This window comes from Podarcis raffonei, chromosome 13 (genome assembly GCF_027172205.1).
Source record: "Podarcis raffonei isolate rPodRaf1 chromosome 13, rPodRaf1.pri, whole genome shotgun sequence".
In the NCBI taxonomy this organism is placed as follows: Eukaryota; Metazoa; Chordata; class Lepidosauria; order Squamata; family Lacertidae; genus Podarcis; species Podarcis raffonei.
In genome coordinates this window covers 55,747,660-55,764,891 of record NC_070614.1, presented here as the reverse complement: position 1 = coordinate 55,764,891, position 17,232 = coordinate 55,747,660, and the positions used below count along the sequence as shown (strand labels likewise).

Genomic DNA, 17,232 nt, shown 5'->3' with positions numbered 1-17,232 from the left:
GACCATTTGACTGTCTGAAATACTATCCAAAATAATAGACACTGCTGGGTCATTCTGCTGTTCCCCTCTCCTTATTGAAGCTGCACCTCCTCTGGCTTTTTCTTCCCAGATAGAATTCCTGGTGTTCTGTATTGAAGTTCTCACCCTGGCCACCAGGGTGTGTGTGTATGTGTGTGTGTGTGTAGTTTTCACTCAGGTCCACCTCAGTTAATTTAGGCGGGAAACCCTGGGTTGTTGTTACAATGTTGACAGCTGGCTGCCTATAAAACTGTTTTCAGTTTAGTTCAGTTCCAGCTTGCTTACAAAGAACTATTTGGAGAAATATGTCCTCTGCTGCTATGTCCCCCCACTATTCCCTTCCTCTCTTCTACAGAATTAAACTACTCTGGGTGAGGCAATCTGGGCAAGCAGCAATGGGCTTCTGGCTGCCCACAGGAATCAGGTATTCCTAAACCATAAAATGTTCTGGAAGCCACCAGCCTGAGTTGGGAGGCAGTGGGAGACAGGAGGGCCTGGCGGGCTCTGGCCCAGGGGGGCACGAAGAGGCGGGCACGACTCAACAACCACAATCCCGAAAAGAAAATATTCCCCGTCCCAAGGGTTAAAAGCAAGTGACCTGCCTTCCTAGAGGGGACGGAAATCCTGCGGGAGCGAGAAATGGGGTGCTCGGCGCTCCAAGGGTTAAGAGGAACTGAGCCGGGTTCCTAGAGGGGACAGGAAGCAGTGGGCGAGGGGGCAGGTCCTCCGGAGCCAAAGAGGGGCCTCTGGTCGCCGGTGCCGCTTCTGCGTAGGGTGAGTCTCCTCTCGGTGGGGAGAAGGGGCTGCAGGGGACCCCCAAGTCCATGGAGGGGACCAGGGCCTTCCTCGGCATCCCTGGCCTGCAGAGAAGCCCCTTCAGACCCCGGAATCCAGGCGCCGCAGCGGGAAAGAAAGATCTGCACGCAAAATAGATGCAATCAATACAATAAAGGAAAGCGCGAGCCACGCAATCAATTGAGACTGTTGGAAGAGCGGAGGGGGCAGAGAAGAGAAAGCGCTTCTTGGTGCAGTGCAGAGACAAGCCTGCGGAACTCCCTGCCCCAGGAGGCCAGGCTGGGACCAGGGCAGGGAGGAGGGGGGGGGCTCTGCTTGGCTTCAGGGGCGAGGACTTCCCAGTTACTGGGAAGAAGCGCAGGAGGAGATAGGGGCTCTTGCGCCCCAGCCCTACTGGGGGGCTTCCCATTGAGGCCCCTGGGCGGACCCTGTGAGAATCATAGGAACATGGAATCGTAGAGTTGGAAGGGAGCCCGAGGGTCATCTAGTCCAACCCCCTGCAATCTCTTCTTCCCTGAAGGTTTCTAAGCAGTTTGGATGTCCAGCTCTCAAGGATGTGTGAGTTGAGATTCCTACATTGCAGGGGTCACATGACCCCCAGCTCCCCTTCCAGCTCTGCAGTTCTGGGGTTCAGTGAAAGAAGCTTGTGGTGTGGGGCAGGCACCCGAGAGCTCAGTCAAGAGGGGAAGGGGGCAGGAAATTCCCCGAGAGAGGAGCCGCCAGCAGGCTGCCCTCTCTCTGGCCACCCAAAGCTCTTGAGTGTGGGGAAACCACCAAGAGGGCCCCCCTGAGCCCCCAAGGGGGGGTGTAGCGAAGGAGGCCTTTCTTCAGATATTTGGCTCCTGTGAGTCCCTTGAACTGGGCCCAGAAGTGAATGAAATTAATAAAGAGAAGGGGCCCAGCCCAGAATCTGAGGACTGCATTTTGCATCCGTTTCTGAGTTGTCTTCAAGGGCATTTGCACATGGAGGGCATTGCATTGATCCCATCGGATCCAGAGCATGGAATACCATGGCCTCCTCCTCTCGTCCCAAAGAGACTGGGGCTGGCAAACTTGCCAGAGCTGGAAGGGGGCACTGCTAGTCACTGAGGCCACCTGGGAACCTCTAAGCAGATATGGTAGTGGTAGTGATGGGGTTATGCTATGCCACATTGTTGTTACTTTAATTATTATAATTATTAATTACTGTCAGAGGCAGTATTTACTATTATTTACATGCGCTTCACCTTATGATTGCAACATTACAACACTATAGCAAAAACAGTTTAAAACCACTTACAATCACAGAAATAAGGTGAATCCTACTGTACTTTCTTTTAGTGCTGTCCTTTGGTCCTGCCCACATGAACTTTGGGCTCACCCACTTGACCATCAAGGTGTTGCCAGATAAATCACATTCCTTGTAGGGGGACTAGATGGTTTCTTCTTCTACCTTCTTCCTTTTTCTTAAAGAAAGCTCAGAGTCTGGGCCCTGGTTCCTTCCAAGACTCATCTACGCTTACTCAGGGAACCACCTTCTTCTCCTTCCCGTCTATCAGTTTTATAACAGAACAATGTCTTTCTTTGTAGAATTTGCCAGCACCTAATTTTCAGACAGACAGAACTTGGCAGAGGACCAAGGGGTTCCTTCTGATCTTTTGGAGACTTCCTGAGAGTGAAGATGCATAAGCAAGACTCAGCTGGCCCTGGAGCAGGAAGAGGCCATGCTATGGAAACGGGGAGCAGTGGGGGATTCTGGGAAATCTCTGGGCAGAAGATCTTAGGTGAGGAGCACACCCTTCGCTCACAGGCGCAGAGCCGGCAGTTCCACTGGTTCTGCTATCTGCAAGCCAAAGGACCCCGTGAGGTTTGCAGCCAACTCTACTACTTTTGCCACCAGTGGCTGAAGCCAGAAAGGCACACAAAAGCTGAGATGCTGGACCTGGTGATCTTGGAGCAGTTCCTGGCTGTCCTTCCAGCGGAGATGGAGAGCTGGGTGAGGGAATGCGGAGCAGAGACCAGTTCCCAGGCAGTGGCCCTGGCCGAAGGTTTCCTCCTGAGTCAGGCGGAGGAGAGGAAGCAGGTGAGAGAGACTTTCCTCTGGATATTCCCAAGGGGCTCCAAAAAGGAGGGAGAAGATCCCTAAATCCCATCCTTTTTTGGGGGAATGTCATTGGATACCCCTCAAGTTTTTGCCCCAGCCATTCCTTTTCTAACCCATCTCCACATTCTCTATTACAAATTCTTGTTGCTCTTTCAGGAAAGGGATCTGTTGGCAGAAAAGGGACCAGATTCCTCTGAGGCAGAGAGGACTCCATTGGACACCAGAGAGAAGCCGCTGGGTAAGGAGGAAGGAGTTTCTTCTCAGTTGGGGTCACATTCTGGCCATTCTCAAACCAATCTGTGGTTTCTGTCTGTGTTTTGGGTATGACACTTGGGGCCAAGAACCCAAAGGAGATCAGATATATTTCAGCATAACTAAAATATGAAATGGGGACAAATTCCCAAATGCACCTCTGAGAGAAGCATCCTGCACTCCTGTCTCCCCACTTCCCTTTGTCTCTCGCAGGTGAAAGAAGGATGCTGGCAAGACCTCCTCCTGCATCTCTTCATCCTGGTGGAGGGGAAGCAGCGGCTGAGGAACCGGATCAGGTGCGGGGAAGGAGCCTTTGGGGGAGGGAGAATGGGGGGTGGGGCAGCCAGGATGTTTCTGGGGGCAAATGAATCTCTCTCATGGTCTTTTTTCTTCTGTCAAATCTGGAAAACTGTCATTCTTGCACAGACAGAATGATTTGAAGATAACAACCTAGAGTTCCATCCATTTTCACTAAGATTCATACCCATCATTAAAAACAGTATGAAAGATTCCCAAAACATTAAATTATGCATCCATGGTCAAAATGTGCAGCAAACAATTCCGATTAATACAATGCAGGCAGAAAGAGGAATGTGCAGTAAATAATCTTTATGTTGTGTAAGAGAAGGACCTTTTTTCTTTTAGGGTCCAGTTTGTTTTGAAGATGTCGCTGTTCGTTTCACGGCTGAGGAGTGGGCGTTGCTGGATCCTGCCCAGAAAGCACTGCATAAGGAAGTCATGGAGGAGACTTGGAGGATCATGAACTCTCCCGGTAAGGTTCCCTGTTTGGTCATAATACTTGTTTTGAAATTCAGTCAATATTTTCATATCACAAACCTCCCAGATTTTGACGGATCTCAACTTTGCCACCTAGAGTGTCAGGAGATGTGTCTTAATCTGAATTCATAATATGGCTTATCTCTGTATGAGATTGACATAACTCTAATACGACATAAAGTCGAAGCCTTATTCCCGCATCCTGAAAGGCATTCAGAAACATCCTGAGTTCACACACATCAGGCATTATCAGCACATGCAAATACAGGGTTGCTCATTGCAGGATTCTCAGCTCCCCAGTGGGATCCACCCACCCCATGGCAAGGGGGTGTAAAGGCAGGTTGGAGACAGAGATGTCTAGGTTCAGATCATTGCTCACGATCACAAGCCTTTTGGTTAAACGGAAACAGGATGACCAAAAATGGGCAAGGTGAGAAAGAGGCAGGAAGATCCTGACGGAATTATGCAAATTGTAGGAATCACTGCCCCCTCTCCTATTGTCAGGGGCCGGACTGAGAGGGAATGGTGAGGGCTGCCCCCCTTCTCCTGAACCTTCCCGTGGGCAAGAGGACAGTATAGATTTAGAACCGTGGTTTGCAGAAGGTCATATTTCAGAGGCTGCAGAGGGGAGAAGCGGGGAAATATTGGAAGAGGAACAGCAGGAAGAAGAAACACTAGGGAGGGCAGCTGACAGACTCTGTATCTTTGGAAAGTATTCTTGGCCCCCTTCTCCCAGGACCAGGCGAACATTGAGGGCAGGAGAACAAGCATTGGTTTGCAGGCATTGAGTATTGTATCTGTAAGGTCTTTATCTCTTGTAGTATGTCTTTATTTCCCACTTTTGTAAAGAAATCTTTCTCTTTCTTTATTAGCTTGTTAGATGTATCCAGTTTCTTCCCTTCCCTTACTTTCCTCTGATACACACTTTGCTGAATAAAATAGCCTCTTAAATCTGCCTTGCTTGCGTCCCAAACAACCTTTGAATTAACACCTTGGTTGCAATTAAGTTCAATGTAATCATTACTAATTTTCTTGCCTTTCTCTATCGCATCTTTATTATTCACTATGTCTTAACTTAGTCTCCATTTTCTATGTGTTAATTTTACTCCTTGGAATATAACTAGCATTGAATTGTGGTCTGAGAGTGATTTAATGCTCCTTTTTTATTGCTTTATTGAACTTAAAAAAGACGTAACGCAAAATCAAAACCATCCATAACAAATAAATATCAAATAATTGTCCGTATCTATTACACTGTATCACTGTCTTCTTGACTTCCCGCCAGATTTAATGCTCTGTTTCAACACAAAGGGAGCAGTGTGTTGCCTTCTTCCCACAGCTCAGTTTCCTTTCATCCTTACAACTGATACTTACGGCCAGTTCTCCTTCAATTTAGATTACAATCCGAATCCCCTCAGTCTTTATTTCCTTTCCTTGTTATTTTATAAAAAGTGGAGGGTGGCGGGTTGGCTCTATATTGCCAGCATAGTGCAAACACTAGAGCTTCCCCGCTTTCCACTTCCTTTCAAATCACACACAATCTCTGTTGTTGTTTGTTAATCTTAATGTTACTCCAACTTATTCATAGAATCATAGAATCATAGAATCATAGAGTTGGAAGAGACCACAAGGGCCATCGAGTCCAACCCCCTGCCAAGCAGGAAACACCATCAGAGCACTCCTGACATATGGTTGTCAAGCCTTTGCTTAAAGACCTCCAAAGAAGGAGACTCCACCACACTCCTTGGCAGCAAATGCCACTGTCAAACAGCTCTTACTGTCAGGAAGTTCTTCCTAATGTTTAGGTGGAATCTTCTTTCCTGCAGTTTGGATCCATTGCTCCGTGTCCGCTTCTCTGGAGCAACAGAAAACAACCTTTCTCCCTCCTCTATGTGACATCCTTTTATATATTTGAACATGGCTATCATATCACCCCTTAACCTCCTCTTCTCCAGGCTAAACATGCCCAGCTGCCTTAGCCGTTCCTCATAAGGCATCGTTTCCAGGCCTTTGACCATTTTGGTTGCCCTCCTCTGGACACGTTCCAGTTTGTCAGTGTCCTTCTTGAACTGTGGTGCCCAGAACTGGACACAGTACTTCATGGAACTTTGAAGTGTCAGGCATAGCACTAATGGCTTTAGCCCAAACGTAGCAGAGTTTTCCTGCACAGCGAAGAAGCTAGTTGAGGTGGAAATGACTAGTCAGCTAGACTCAGAATAACTATTTACAGGATTTATTAAAAGGAAAAATAAAACCAGCAGAGTTTCTGCATACAAAACAAAGCAAAATAAATCCTTTCTTTCTCTCTCTCTTAACCATACACAGCACTCCTACTCCTAACACACCCCAAATCACACTGTGCTAGCAATCCCTAGATAACAGAGTTGAGTGCTGGTCGTTAACCAATCAGAGTAAGTAGTTTCTAGGTCAAGCTGACCTTGGCTTTCTGCCAAGAGTAAATTGACACTGCCTTGAGTTAATTGTGTGAAGCCAGAATCTGTAAGTTTCCCATGAGAACCAATTAACAGAAACTCAACACCCCCTCACAGATTCTGCTGGACAATTAACATCAAATACACCTATGTAGGAGATTATTTTTCCAGCAAACCTAAACCCTTGCACATTCGTTTGTTCTTTACCTTTGCCAATGGTTTAGTTAACACATCTGCTACATTTTCTTCACTTGATACATAAGTAGAGGTGATTACATTGTCTTGTACACAGCAACGTACATTTTGGTATTTTACAGAGATATGTTTGGAACGCGATTTGAAACCCTCTGTTTTACTTAAGGTTATACAAGCTTGATTATCAATGTAAACTTGTACTGGTTCTCCACAATTCACATTTAAATCTGTTAACAAATGCTTGAAATAAATCACCTCGTTGCACAATTCACTCAACGCGGCGTACTCTGATTCCGTTGATGACACACTTACAACGTCTTGCTTGCGTGACCGCCAGCTGATTAAAGCTCCACCGACCATTATGACCAGTCCTGTGACAGATTTTCTATCTGGCAAATTTCCCCAGTCACTATCACAGTAGCAACTCAACATTTCATCTGAAGAATTTAATTGTAACATATAGCCAATTGTCTGTTTGAGGTATCTCAGAACTTGTTTTACCCCTTTCCAGGCATTTAGGGTGGGTTTTGAGACCAATCTACTTAATATGCCTACAGCGTAGCTAATATCAGGTCTGGACCACTGTGCTAGATACAATAAACTTCCAATTACAGAATGATATACATCAGGATGTTCAAATTCAGGACTCTCATCTGTATGAAGTGTTTTTATGAAACCTGGATCCATAGGCACCACTGCCCCTTTGCAATCCTGCATCCTGTATGTAGTCAGTAGTTGTTTAACTTTGTTCTGCTGACTAATTAGGCAGCTGCCATCTTGGGCCCAGCACACTTCCAACCCTAGATATGTCCTAACCGGGCCTAAGTCTTTCACTTTGAACTTACTGGACAATTGCTTGGCAAACCTTTTAGTTTGTTTATCTGTTTTGCAAGCATACAATACATCATCTACATAAATCAGACAAAACTCTTGATCACTGCCTGTACCACGTACATAAACACAATTGTCAGCTGTACTCTGCTTGAAACCAAATGACACTAAGGCCTCTGAGAGTATCCTTGAGCCACTAAACGAGCTTTGTATTTGTACTCTCCTGTCACCAGAGGTTTAAGTTTGTACACCCACCTGCAGCCTACAATCTTTGCCCCCTCAGGCGCTGCTACTGGTGTAAAAACCTTGTGCTCATTCAGAGAGGACATCTCTTCCTCCATTGCCTCTTTCCAGAGCTCTGCCTCCTCTTTTGGTAACTTTAACACCTCCTGAAAACTCTTGGGTTCTGCAATCACACTAAACACATTTGCAGTATCTGGAGAAAAACGCACTGGAGGCACTCCTTTGTTTTGTCTTTTAGATCTTCTGGGAGAAAATTTTTCTTCTGACCCACTTTCCTCCTCAGAACTATGACCTCTCTTTTGTTGCTTAACAACTGGTCTTTGGGCAACTCCACTTTCTTGAGAGCTCTTATCTGAACTTTCCTCCCCCTCAGACTCTGATTCTCTATGTTTACCTTCAGAGTCATGAAGCTCCTGGGAAGGTTCAAACCAAACCTCAGTATTGGCATGTAGTCTCTCCCAGCCACTATGTTCACAAAAACTGGCATTCCTGGAGATCACAATGCCATTTGTCCCTTCAGCAAAGCGGAAACCTTTTCCCAGCTCCTGGTAACCCACAAACACTAACTGTTTGGTCTTAGGATCTCCCTTCTTTCTCATTTGTTTTGGAATTAATACCCAGGCTTTTGATCCAAACACATGCAAATGGTCAATTTTGGGTTTTTTCTGAAACAACTTAAAGTACGGGGTTGTACCTATTGTTTGATGAAAGAGCCTATTTTGGAGATAACACGCGGTGAGCATGCTCTCCCCCCAATAAGACATGGGCAAATCAGCATCATCAAGCATGGCAAACATCATGTCTTGTAAAGATCTGTTTTTTCGCTCTGCAACGCCATTCTCCTCTGGGGAAAAAGCGTTCGTTTTTCTATGCCCAATGCCACGCTTTTGTAACCAATCTCTAAAAGCATTTGACATAAATTCGCCACCTCTGTCCGTCTGAATCCTTTTGAGTTTAGTGGACAGAAATCTTTCCACAGATGCCACCCAGCCTTTAAACTTAGTGAACACGTCACCCTTATTCTTCATGGGAAAAACCCAAGAATAACGCGTGGCGTCATCCACAATTGTTAATGAAAAACGCGATCCACCCCTGCTTACAGCAAATGGACCAATTACGTCCATGTGAACCAGCTGTAGCGGTGACTCACTAACTCTGTCACTTCTGGGGTAAGAGACTCTGTGGGTTTTAACCTTTTTACAAACATTGCAATCAAGGTACTTGTTACAACTCTTTAAATTACCCCCATCAGCCAATTCAGACATTTTTAGTACACTTTTCCAGCAAGCATGCCCCATTTTCCTATGCAATAAGTGCACACAGTTGTCATGTATAGCTTTGTTATTCACTGCAGGCTGAGATTTACTGACTACTGCTGCAACTTGAGATCCTGCTTTAAGCCAAAACAAGCCTCCCTCTGACTTAGCAGTGCCTAAAATCTCACCAGCCTTCTTAATAATGCAACTGTCTCCTTCAAAATACACTTTAAACCCAGCTTTTAGCAAACAATCTACAGACATCAGATTGCTCCTTAATGACGGCACACAAAGTACATTTTGCAGGCATTCACGAAGACAAGGAACAAAAACTGTACCCCCCGAAATCACTTCGGAAGTACTTCCGTCTGCTAGAGCCACCTGGCTGCGCTGTGCTGAGTTCTTGGAAACAAACAATTCATCTGAATTTACGATGTGCCGAGACGCTCCCGAATCGACCACCCAGACAGCTTGTTTCTCATCAGCAATCTTGACCTCGGCGGTCACCAGTTGAGCCGACTGTTTTCGTTTGAAGAATTTCTTTTTACGCTGCTGCTGCTGCTGATCTCGTCTCTGCTCCTGCACCGGCCACTGAGACTTGACCAACTCCGGACATTGTCGTTTTAGATGCGCTGAAGACCCACATCGAAAACAACGCCTAACAGCAAACGCAGACTCCTCACCGGCACGCTGCTCTTGCTTCACCCCTGGCACGGCATGAGAACTCCTTCCAAACCGCCCGCCTGTAGAAGCCTCTGCAGCCAACGACCTTTCTTGCCTCTTCTGCCATTCTTCAATCAAACGCCCAGTAACGTAACTGATTGATAAATCACGCTCCTGTATGCCTTCTAGAGACAAAACTAAATTATCCCAGCTTTCCGGGAGAGAACTCAAAATAATAGCCACCTTCTCCTGCTGGTCTAATGCACAGTCTCTTTCCTGTAGCGCAGCAAACTTTAACTGTAAACTGTGTAGGTGTTCCTGCATTGTAACCCCAGGCTGTAACATTGCCTTGTACAATGCCTTGCGAATGAACAGCTTGGAAACCGCTGTCTCACGCACATGGAGTTCTTTAAGTGCTTGCCACACACCTCTAGCTGTCTTGATTCCCCTCACATACGGCAACTGGGAATCTTCCAGCCCCAAGACAATTGTGGCCCTTGCTCTTTGGTCTTTATCGAGGTCCTCATCATCAGGCTTCGCAGGAAACTTACTCACCACTTGCCAGAGACGATCCCTCTGCAGCACTGCCTGCATGCGTTCCGACCACAGCAAGTAATTGGAGTCATTCAGACGCTCAAAAGCCATCTGAACTGGTTGTGAGGCCATCTTGAGAGCGATGTCCCTGGAACCCGGAACCAGCTACTCACGACCACCGAGAGAGAAAGCAGGAACCACAGCACCCAGCACTCACACGCTGCAGCTGTTGTCCTTGTGTCCGCTGCGTCACCAGCTCACCACAGTCAGGAACCAGCCAGTGTCCATCTGCTGCACCAACAGGAACAACTACTTCTGGAACTACTGGAACCAACGCCGTTGATGCTGACACCACCGCAACTCAGGCTGGCAGCACAATGCCCATAACCTCATGGAACTTTGAAGTGTCAGGCATAGCACTAATGGCTTTAGCCCAAACGTAGCAGAGTTTTCCTGCACAGCGAAGAAGCTAGTTGAGGTGGAAATGACTAGTCAGCTAGACTCAGAATAACTATTTACAGGATTTATTAAAAGGAAAAATAAAACCAGCAGAGTTTCTGCATACAAAACAAAGCAAAATAAATCCTTTCTTTCTCTCTCTCTTAACCATACACAGCACTCCTACTCCTAACACACCCCAAATCACACTGTGCTAGCAATCCCTAGATAACAGAGTTGAGTGCTGGTCGTTAACCAATCAGAGTAAGTAGTTTCTAGGTCAAGCTGACCTTGGCTTTCTGCCAAGAGTAAATTGACACTGCCTTGAGTTAATTGTGTGAAGCCAGAATCTGTAAGTTTCCCATGAGAACCAATTAACAGAAACTCAACAGTACTCCAGGTGAAGTCTGACCAGAGCAGAATACAGTGGCACTATTACTTCCCTTGATCTAGATGCTATATTCCTATTGATGCAGCCATCCTCACTTGTATATATTTCTTAAACCTGCATTCTGGAGAGGGTTGCCATATCATAAAAGTAAAGCGAAAAACTCAAAATAAACAACCATGGGATTCTCTCCCCCAACCATCTCTCGCACAGAATGATATCTTATCTCAGTTCAAACCTTAAATCCATGCAGCTGAATGTACCACAGATTGTAGTTGCATCTCCTCCAGCCCGTGCCTTTACTTTAATTGCCAATTCACATCCAATTCGTAGGATGACCTCTGCTTCCAGAAACAGAAGTCGGGGTGGGGTGGGGTGGGGGGTTGCAGCAGACAAAGTGCTCCTGCCCCCAGTGCCTGCCTTCCATGGGGAAGCGAATGCCAGACCCCAGGGCCCCTTCCTCCCCTGCCCTGAGAGGAATCCAGAGATGCTTTAACCCCACCATCCTCTTTGTCTGCATTTCCCTGCGATGTCAAAGGAGTTATCCATTCCTGGCGCAGACCGGAAACAGAAGCCACATGCAGTTAAAAATGTTTCCTGGGATGGATGTACCATCTCCCATCTTGAATCTGTCACCTTCTTGACATTAGACATCACTTATCTGGGATTTGGCAGAATGGGAGGTAACATCGGGAGATTTCCCAGTATCGAAGGGGCTCTCCCATGGAAGTTGGAGCAACCTTGTTTTCTGCTGCTGCTCTGGAGGGGAGGACCCAATCCCAGTGGCTTCATGTTACAAGAAAGGAGATTCTGACTCAATCCTTGGACTTCTGTGGAAGATGCAGGACTCTCCTTCATTGGAGGACTTCAAGCAGAGCTTGGATGACTCTTCTGCCTCTGCAGAAGGAATCATTGCATTTTTGCAAGCAGAGGTTGGGTGTGTAAGTTGAGATTCCTGCATTTCAGGGGACAGGACTAGATCACCCCGGGAGTTTGCTTGCAACTCTCTCCTTCTCAGAAAGGGTTTCCTGCTTCCAGAGCCTTTTTCACACGAAGCTGTTCCTGCTGCTTCTGTATCTAAGGGAAGAAGCAGCTCAGCATGTCAGCCAAGAGGGTTCACCAAAGAAAGCACCTCTGGGGGTGCCTGACACACGCAGCTGGTCCTGGGCTCCTGCTCTAGAGAAAGAAAACTCAGGGAGGGAGGGAAGGGTGCGCTGCTTACGCTTGTCATCTAAATCCTTTCAGTTCTTCCTCTCTCACAAGCGCTAATGAGCATTGTTCAATAATTGGGGGCTTCATATCATCCTGATGCTCTAATTCATCTCTCTCTTCATTTTAGGTGTTGAGGAATTGGAAATGAAGAACAAGGGAAACCATGAGAAAATCCACACAGTGCAGAAGCCATGTCAGTCTTTGGAATGTGGAGATAACTTCACTAACAGCTCTGATTCCATGTCTCATCAAAATCCCACTTGGAATAAACCGTATCAGTGCTCAAACTGTGGAAGGAACTTCAGAACAAAGCAACATCTCACTGACCATCAAAGAACTCATAGTGGGGAGAAACCCTATCAGTGCTTGGAATGTGGAAAGAGCTTCAATAATAGCCGCTCCCTTGGTTCCCATCAAAGAATTCATATAGGGGAGAAACCCTATCAGTGCTTGGAATGTGGAAAGAGCTTCAATAATAGCCGCTCCCTTGGTTCCCATCAAAGAATTCATATAGGGGAGAAACCCTATCAGTGCTTGGAATGTGGAAAGAGCTTCAGTGAAAGCATCAAACTCACTGCCCATCAAATAACTCATAAAGGGGAGAAACCATTTCAGTGCTTGGAATGTGGAAAGAGCTTTAGTCGACGTGACTCTTTCACTTTCCATCAAAGAACTCATACAGGGGAGAAACCCTATCAGTGCTTGGAATGTGGAAAGAGCTTCATTCACAAGGTCAGTCTCACTTCCCATCAAAGAATCCATACTGGGGAGAAACCCTATCAGTGCTTGGAATGTGGGAAGAGCTTCAGTATGAAGACCTATCTCACTTCCCATCAAAGAATTCATATAGGGGAGAAACCATATCAATGCTTGGAATGTGGAAAGAGCTTCAGTATGAAGACCTATCTCACTTCCCATCAAAGAGTTCATACAGGGGAGAAACCATATCAGTGTGTGGAATGTGGAAAGAGCTTCAATCACCGCTCCACTCTCAGTTCTCATGAAAGAATTCATACAGGGGAGAAACCCTATCAGTGCTTAGAATGTGGAAAGAGCTTCAGCAGGAAAGACCATCTCACTTCCCACGAAATAATTCATGCAGCGCAGAAACTATATCAGTCCTTAGAATGCACATTGGGCCTTCCTGCAAGAAGAGCACTTCTCTGACATCAGAGAATTCACAGTGGGGGGAAACCATTTCAATGCCAAGAGTGCAGAAAGAGCTTCACCATGAAGCACTCACTTCCCATCAGAGACTCATGTGACGAAGAAACCCTAATAGTGCTTGAAATGTGGAAAAAGCTTCACCTGGAATGAAAGTTTCACTTCCCATCAAATAACTAGAATTATAAGATTGTAGTGTTCAAAGGGATGCTGAGGGTCATCTAGTCCAACCCCCTGGCAATGTTGTGAAGTAGTGCCTGGTCCTCAAGTGGTCTTCATGGCTGAGAAGGGATTTTAGTAGTAGTAGTAGTAGTAGTAGTAGTAGTAGTGGTAGTAATTGTTGTGTTGTAGTTGTTATATTTATACCCCACCCATCTGGCTGGGTTTCCTGAGCCACTATGGGTGGCTTCCAACAAATATATATCTAAATAATAATAAATCAAACATTAAAAACCTCCCTAAACAGGGCTGCCTTCAGATTTCTTCTAAAAGTTGTGTAGTTCTTCATCTCCTTGACATCTGATGGGAGGGGTGTTCTACAGGGTGGTCACCACTACCGAGAAGGCCCTCTGCCGGGTTCCCTGTAACTTCGCTTCTCGCAGGGAGGGAACTTCCAGAAAGCTCTCGGAGCTGGACCTCAGCATCCGGGCAGAACGATGGGGGTGCAGATGCTGCATCAGGTCTACTTGGCCGAGGCCATTTAGGGCTTTTAAGGTCAGCACCAACACTTTGAATTGTGCTCAGAAATGCACTAGGAGCCAATGTAGGTCATTCAGGACTGGTGGTATATGGTCTCGGCAGCCGCTCCCAGTCACCCGTCTAGCTGCCTCATTCTGGATTAGTTGTAGTTTCTGGGTCACCTTCAAATGTAGCCCCACATAGAGCACATTGCAGTAGCTCAAGCGGGAGATAACCAAAGCATGCACCACTCTGGTGAGACAGTCCGTGGGCAGGGAGGGTCTCAGCCTGCGAACCAGATGGAGCTGGGAAACAGCTGCCCTGGACACAGATTTGACCTGTGCCTCCATGGACAGCTGTGAGTCCAAAATGACTCCTAGGCTGTGCACTCACCCCATTTAGGACCAGGGAGTCCTCCACACCCACCTGCCCCCTGTCCCCCCAAAACAGTCCTTCTGTCTTGTCAGGATTCAGCCTCAATCTGTTAGCCACCATCCGTCCTCCAACTGCCTCCACTCACACAGGACCTTCACCGCCTTCACTGGTTCTGATTTAAAACAGAGGTAGAGCTGGGTATCATCCGCATACTGGTGAACACCCAGCCCAACCCCTGGATGATGTCTCCCGGTGGCTTCATGTAGATATTACAAAGCATGGGGGGAGGACGGAGCCCTGGGGCACCCCACAAGTGAGAGCCCAGGGGTCTGAACACTCATCCCCCAACACCACTTTCCTGACAAGGCCCAGGAGGAAGGAGCGGAACTGTTGGGATTTATGACGCTCTGGGGTCGACCCCTCAGTCTCCCTGACCTTTCCGGGCGTCCTCCCAGTAAGCACAGCTCTGGAATGGCACGTCCCCTCATTCCAGTGTGCCCTTCAGCGACATAAACCAGCTTGATTTATGCACACTAATCTTCTGTCATTGCACAGCAAGAAGAATGAACCATCCGTAGATCTAAACTACTTATTTATTTACACTGTATTACAGACATAGAGTCATGACACGTCTCTCATCCAGCTCAGAGAGAACAGGCAAAAGTGAAAGCACATTGTAACAGTACTGCAGCGGAAGAGAGAGAAGACGTTCTTCCTTTCTCACAGGCTTCTCAGACAGGCATGTGAATTATAACAATCTCATTCTGCAGCATAGGTGGAGTGAAATTGCTAAGAGGAACCACTGAATGACATGAGAGGGTTGCAATTGAGGTTGGAGAGGTTGGGAGACGGGTTAGGAGACGGGGTGAGGTATAAAGAGTGAGTGGGAGAAAGAGGTGGTTCTGGGGGGGGGGAACAACTTCCGCTCTGAGCGTATTGGGAAGGACAGAGTGTGGAGTCCTGGGGGAGGAATAGACTGGCCTTTTACTGGGAGGCCGAGGTTGAGCCAGGAGAAGAAGGAGCTGGGAAGGAACTCCAATCTAGTCGGGAGGGGAGAGATTCTGCGAAGGAAAACCCAGTGAAGCGCGGGGGGGGGGGAGTCCTTGCGTCTCAGGAGCAGGATTGTCCCAGGGGGGTGGAGAACTGAAAGAAACATCACCGTATAAAAGGAACCAAACATGGAACACAAAAACCACTGAGGACAAATTCAAGTGAAATCGCACTGTACTCCTGGAGTAACCTAAGTTGAATCCATTTGTTATATACTATCTTGCCTTAGATAAATCCTTTTTGTTTCTTTAAATAAAACCTGTCTGAGACTCCCAACTTTCTAGTTATCCCCTCACAAAAGTCCCCGGCAGGATAATCTGGGCTAGAATTTTTAAGGGGAAAGGGAAAAACCTTCAGGTAAAGGGTTGCTCAGTGAGGCGGGGGCAATTTATCTGTGTGAGAGCAGGGCCCCATCGCGCTGTTATGGTGACCAACTTAGGCTGAAAGTGCCCCTTGGCACCCAGCTGATATAGCTGAGTTTCTTACGCTGCTCTGCATGGCGCATCCTGAAGCATTAAAAGCGCTTCATGGAAACTAACCCGGCTGTCCTCAACACCCCATAATATGAACAAGGCTACAAAGGTCACTGGAAGGGCACCTGCTTGGCATGTGGAAGGGTCCAGGCTTAACCCCCCCCCCATCTGGCCCCCTGGAGGGTCCAGGCTGCCAGTCAGTGCTGGCAACCCATAGCAGCAGCTTCTTCCTCTTGTCTCCTGCTTCCCTCCTGAGCATAAATGAGCGCCCTCTGACTAAGCAGCAGCACCCCATCCTCCATCTCCTGCTGCAGGTTGCATGCCCCCTCCCACTTGCATGTCCCCGCCAAATATATAATGGGGTCAGCACATGGGGGAAAGATTCCTGCACTGCTGCAGAGGTCGGACTCCTTTCTTCTAATTTGAATCCATTGGTTCTGGTCCTCCCCTCCAGAGCAGGAAAAGAACAGGCTTGCTCCATCTTTCATGGAACAGCCCTTAAGATATCTGAAGATGGCTCTCATCTCAAAAATGAAGTGCTTCTGGGAAATGATATATAATGAGATAAAGAAAATATTGAAATATACATTTGTTAAAAAACCAGAAGCATTCCTATTAGGAATTTTAGGTGGTGAGATAAAAAGGAAGGATCAGAAAGTATTTTTGTATGCAGTAACAGCAGCTAAAACTCTTGTGGCCCAGAAATGGAAACAAGAAGAAATGCCCACGATTGAAGAATGGAGAACGAAATTAATGGATTATGTAGAACTGGACAGATTAACAGGGAGGATTCGCAACCGACAGGACCAAAGATTCGCTGAGGACTGGAATAAATTTACAGAATGTATTAAAAATATTTGTGATAATGATATAACGTTTGTAAGTTTCCAAGAAGCTCTGTAAGAAGGTTTGGTAGAAATATTGTTTAAATAACATGGTAAGATAAGATATACATAGTACAATATAAATGAAGAAATGTGAAGATATGTAATAACTACGGAAAATTATCAGACATGCTGATGGAAATCTAAAAGAAAAAAGACGTGATGAATTCCTAATGTTTAATTGTGTTATAAATTTGTTTTTATTGGAAAATTAATAAAAATTATATACAAAAAAAGAAGATGGCTCTCCTCTCTCCTCTCAGTCTCCTCTTTTCCAGGCTAAAGATACCCAGCTCCTTCAACCGTTCCTCATCTGGCTTGGTTTCCAGACCCTTCCAGATCTTGGCTGCCCTCCTCTGCACACCTTCCAGCCGGTCAACATCCTTCTTAAATTGCTTTGCCCAGAACTGGACACAGTATTCCAGGTGTGACCAAGTTATAATGGTGCAGTACTATGTCTTACCTTTGGGGCTCTTTAGTTTAGAGCAGTG

The 17,232-nt window shown here is 46.6% G+C and overlaps 1 protein-coding gene across 1 annotated transcript; it reads left to right on the top strand.

The window, feature by feature from the left end:
• Positions 1 to 704: 704 nt before the first annotated feature.
• On the top strand, positions 705 to 13,355 carry LOC128400466 (zinc finger protein 883-like). The gene is made up of 6 exons (XM_053362666.1): positions 705 to 792; positions 2,383 to 2,875; positions 3,053 to 3,134; positions 3,362 to 3,444; positions 3,794 to 3,920; positions 12,245 to 13,355. Exons 2-6 carry the CDS (start codon positions 2,474 to 2,476, stop codon positions 13,282 to 13,284), a joined length of 1,734 nt encoding a protein of 577 aa, XP_053218641.1. The 5' UTR covers positions 705 to 792; positions 2,383 to 2,473; the 3' UTR covers positions 13,285 to 13,355.
• Positions 13,356 to 17,232: the final 3,877 nt, after the last annotated feature.

Coding starts and splice junctions, on each gene's coding strand:
- LOC128400466 (XM_053362666.1), top strand. CDS start 2,474: ATGCATAAGCAAGACTCAGCTGGCCCTGGAGCAGGAAGAGGCCATGCT. Junction 2,876..3,052: donor AGGCGGAGGAGAGGAAGCAG/GTGAGAGAGACT, acceptor TTGCTCTTTCAG/GAAAGGGATCTGTTGGCAGA. Junction 3,921..12,244: donor GAGGATCATGAACTCTCCCG/GTAAGGTTCCCT, acceptor TCTTCATTTTAG/GTGTTGAGGAATTGGAAATG.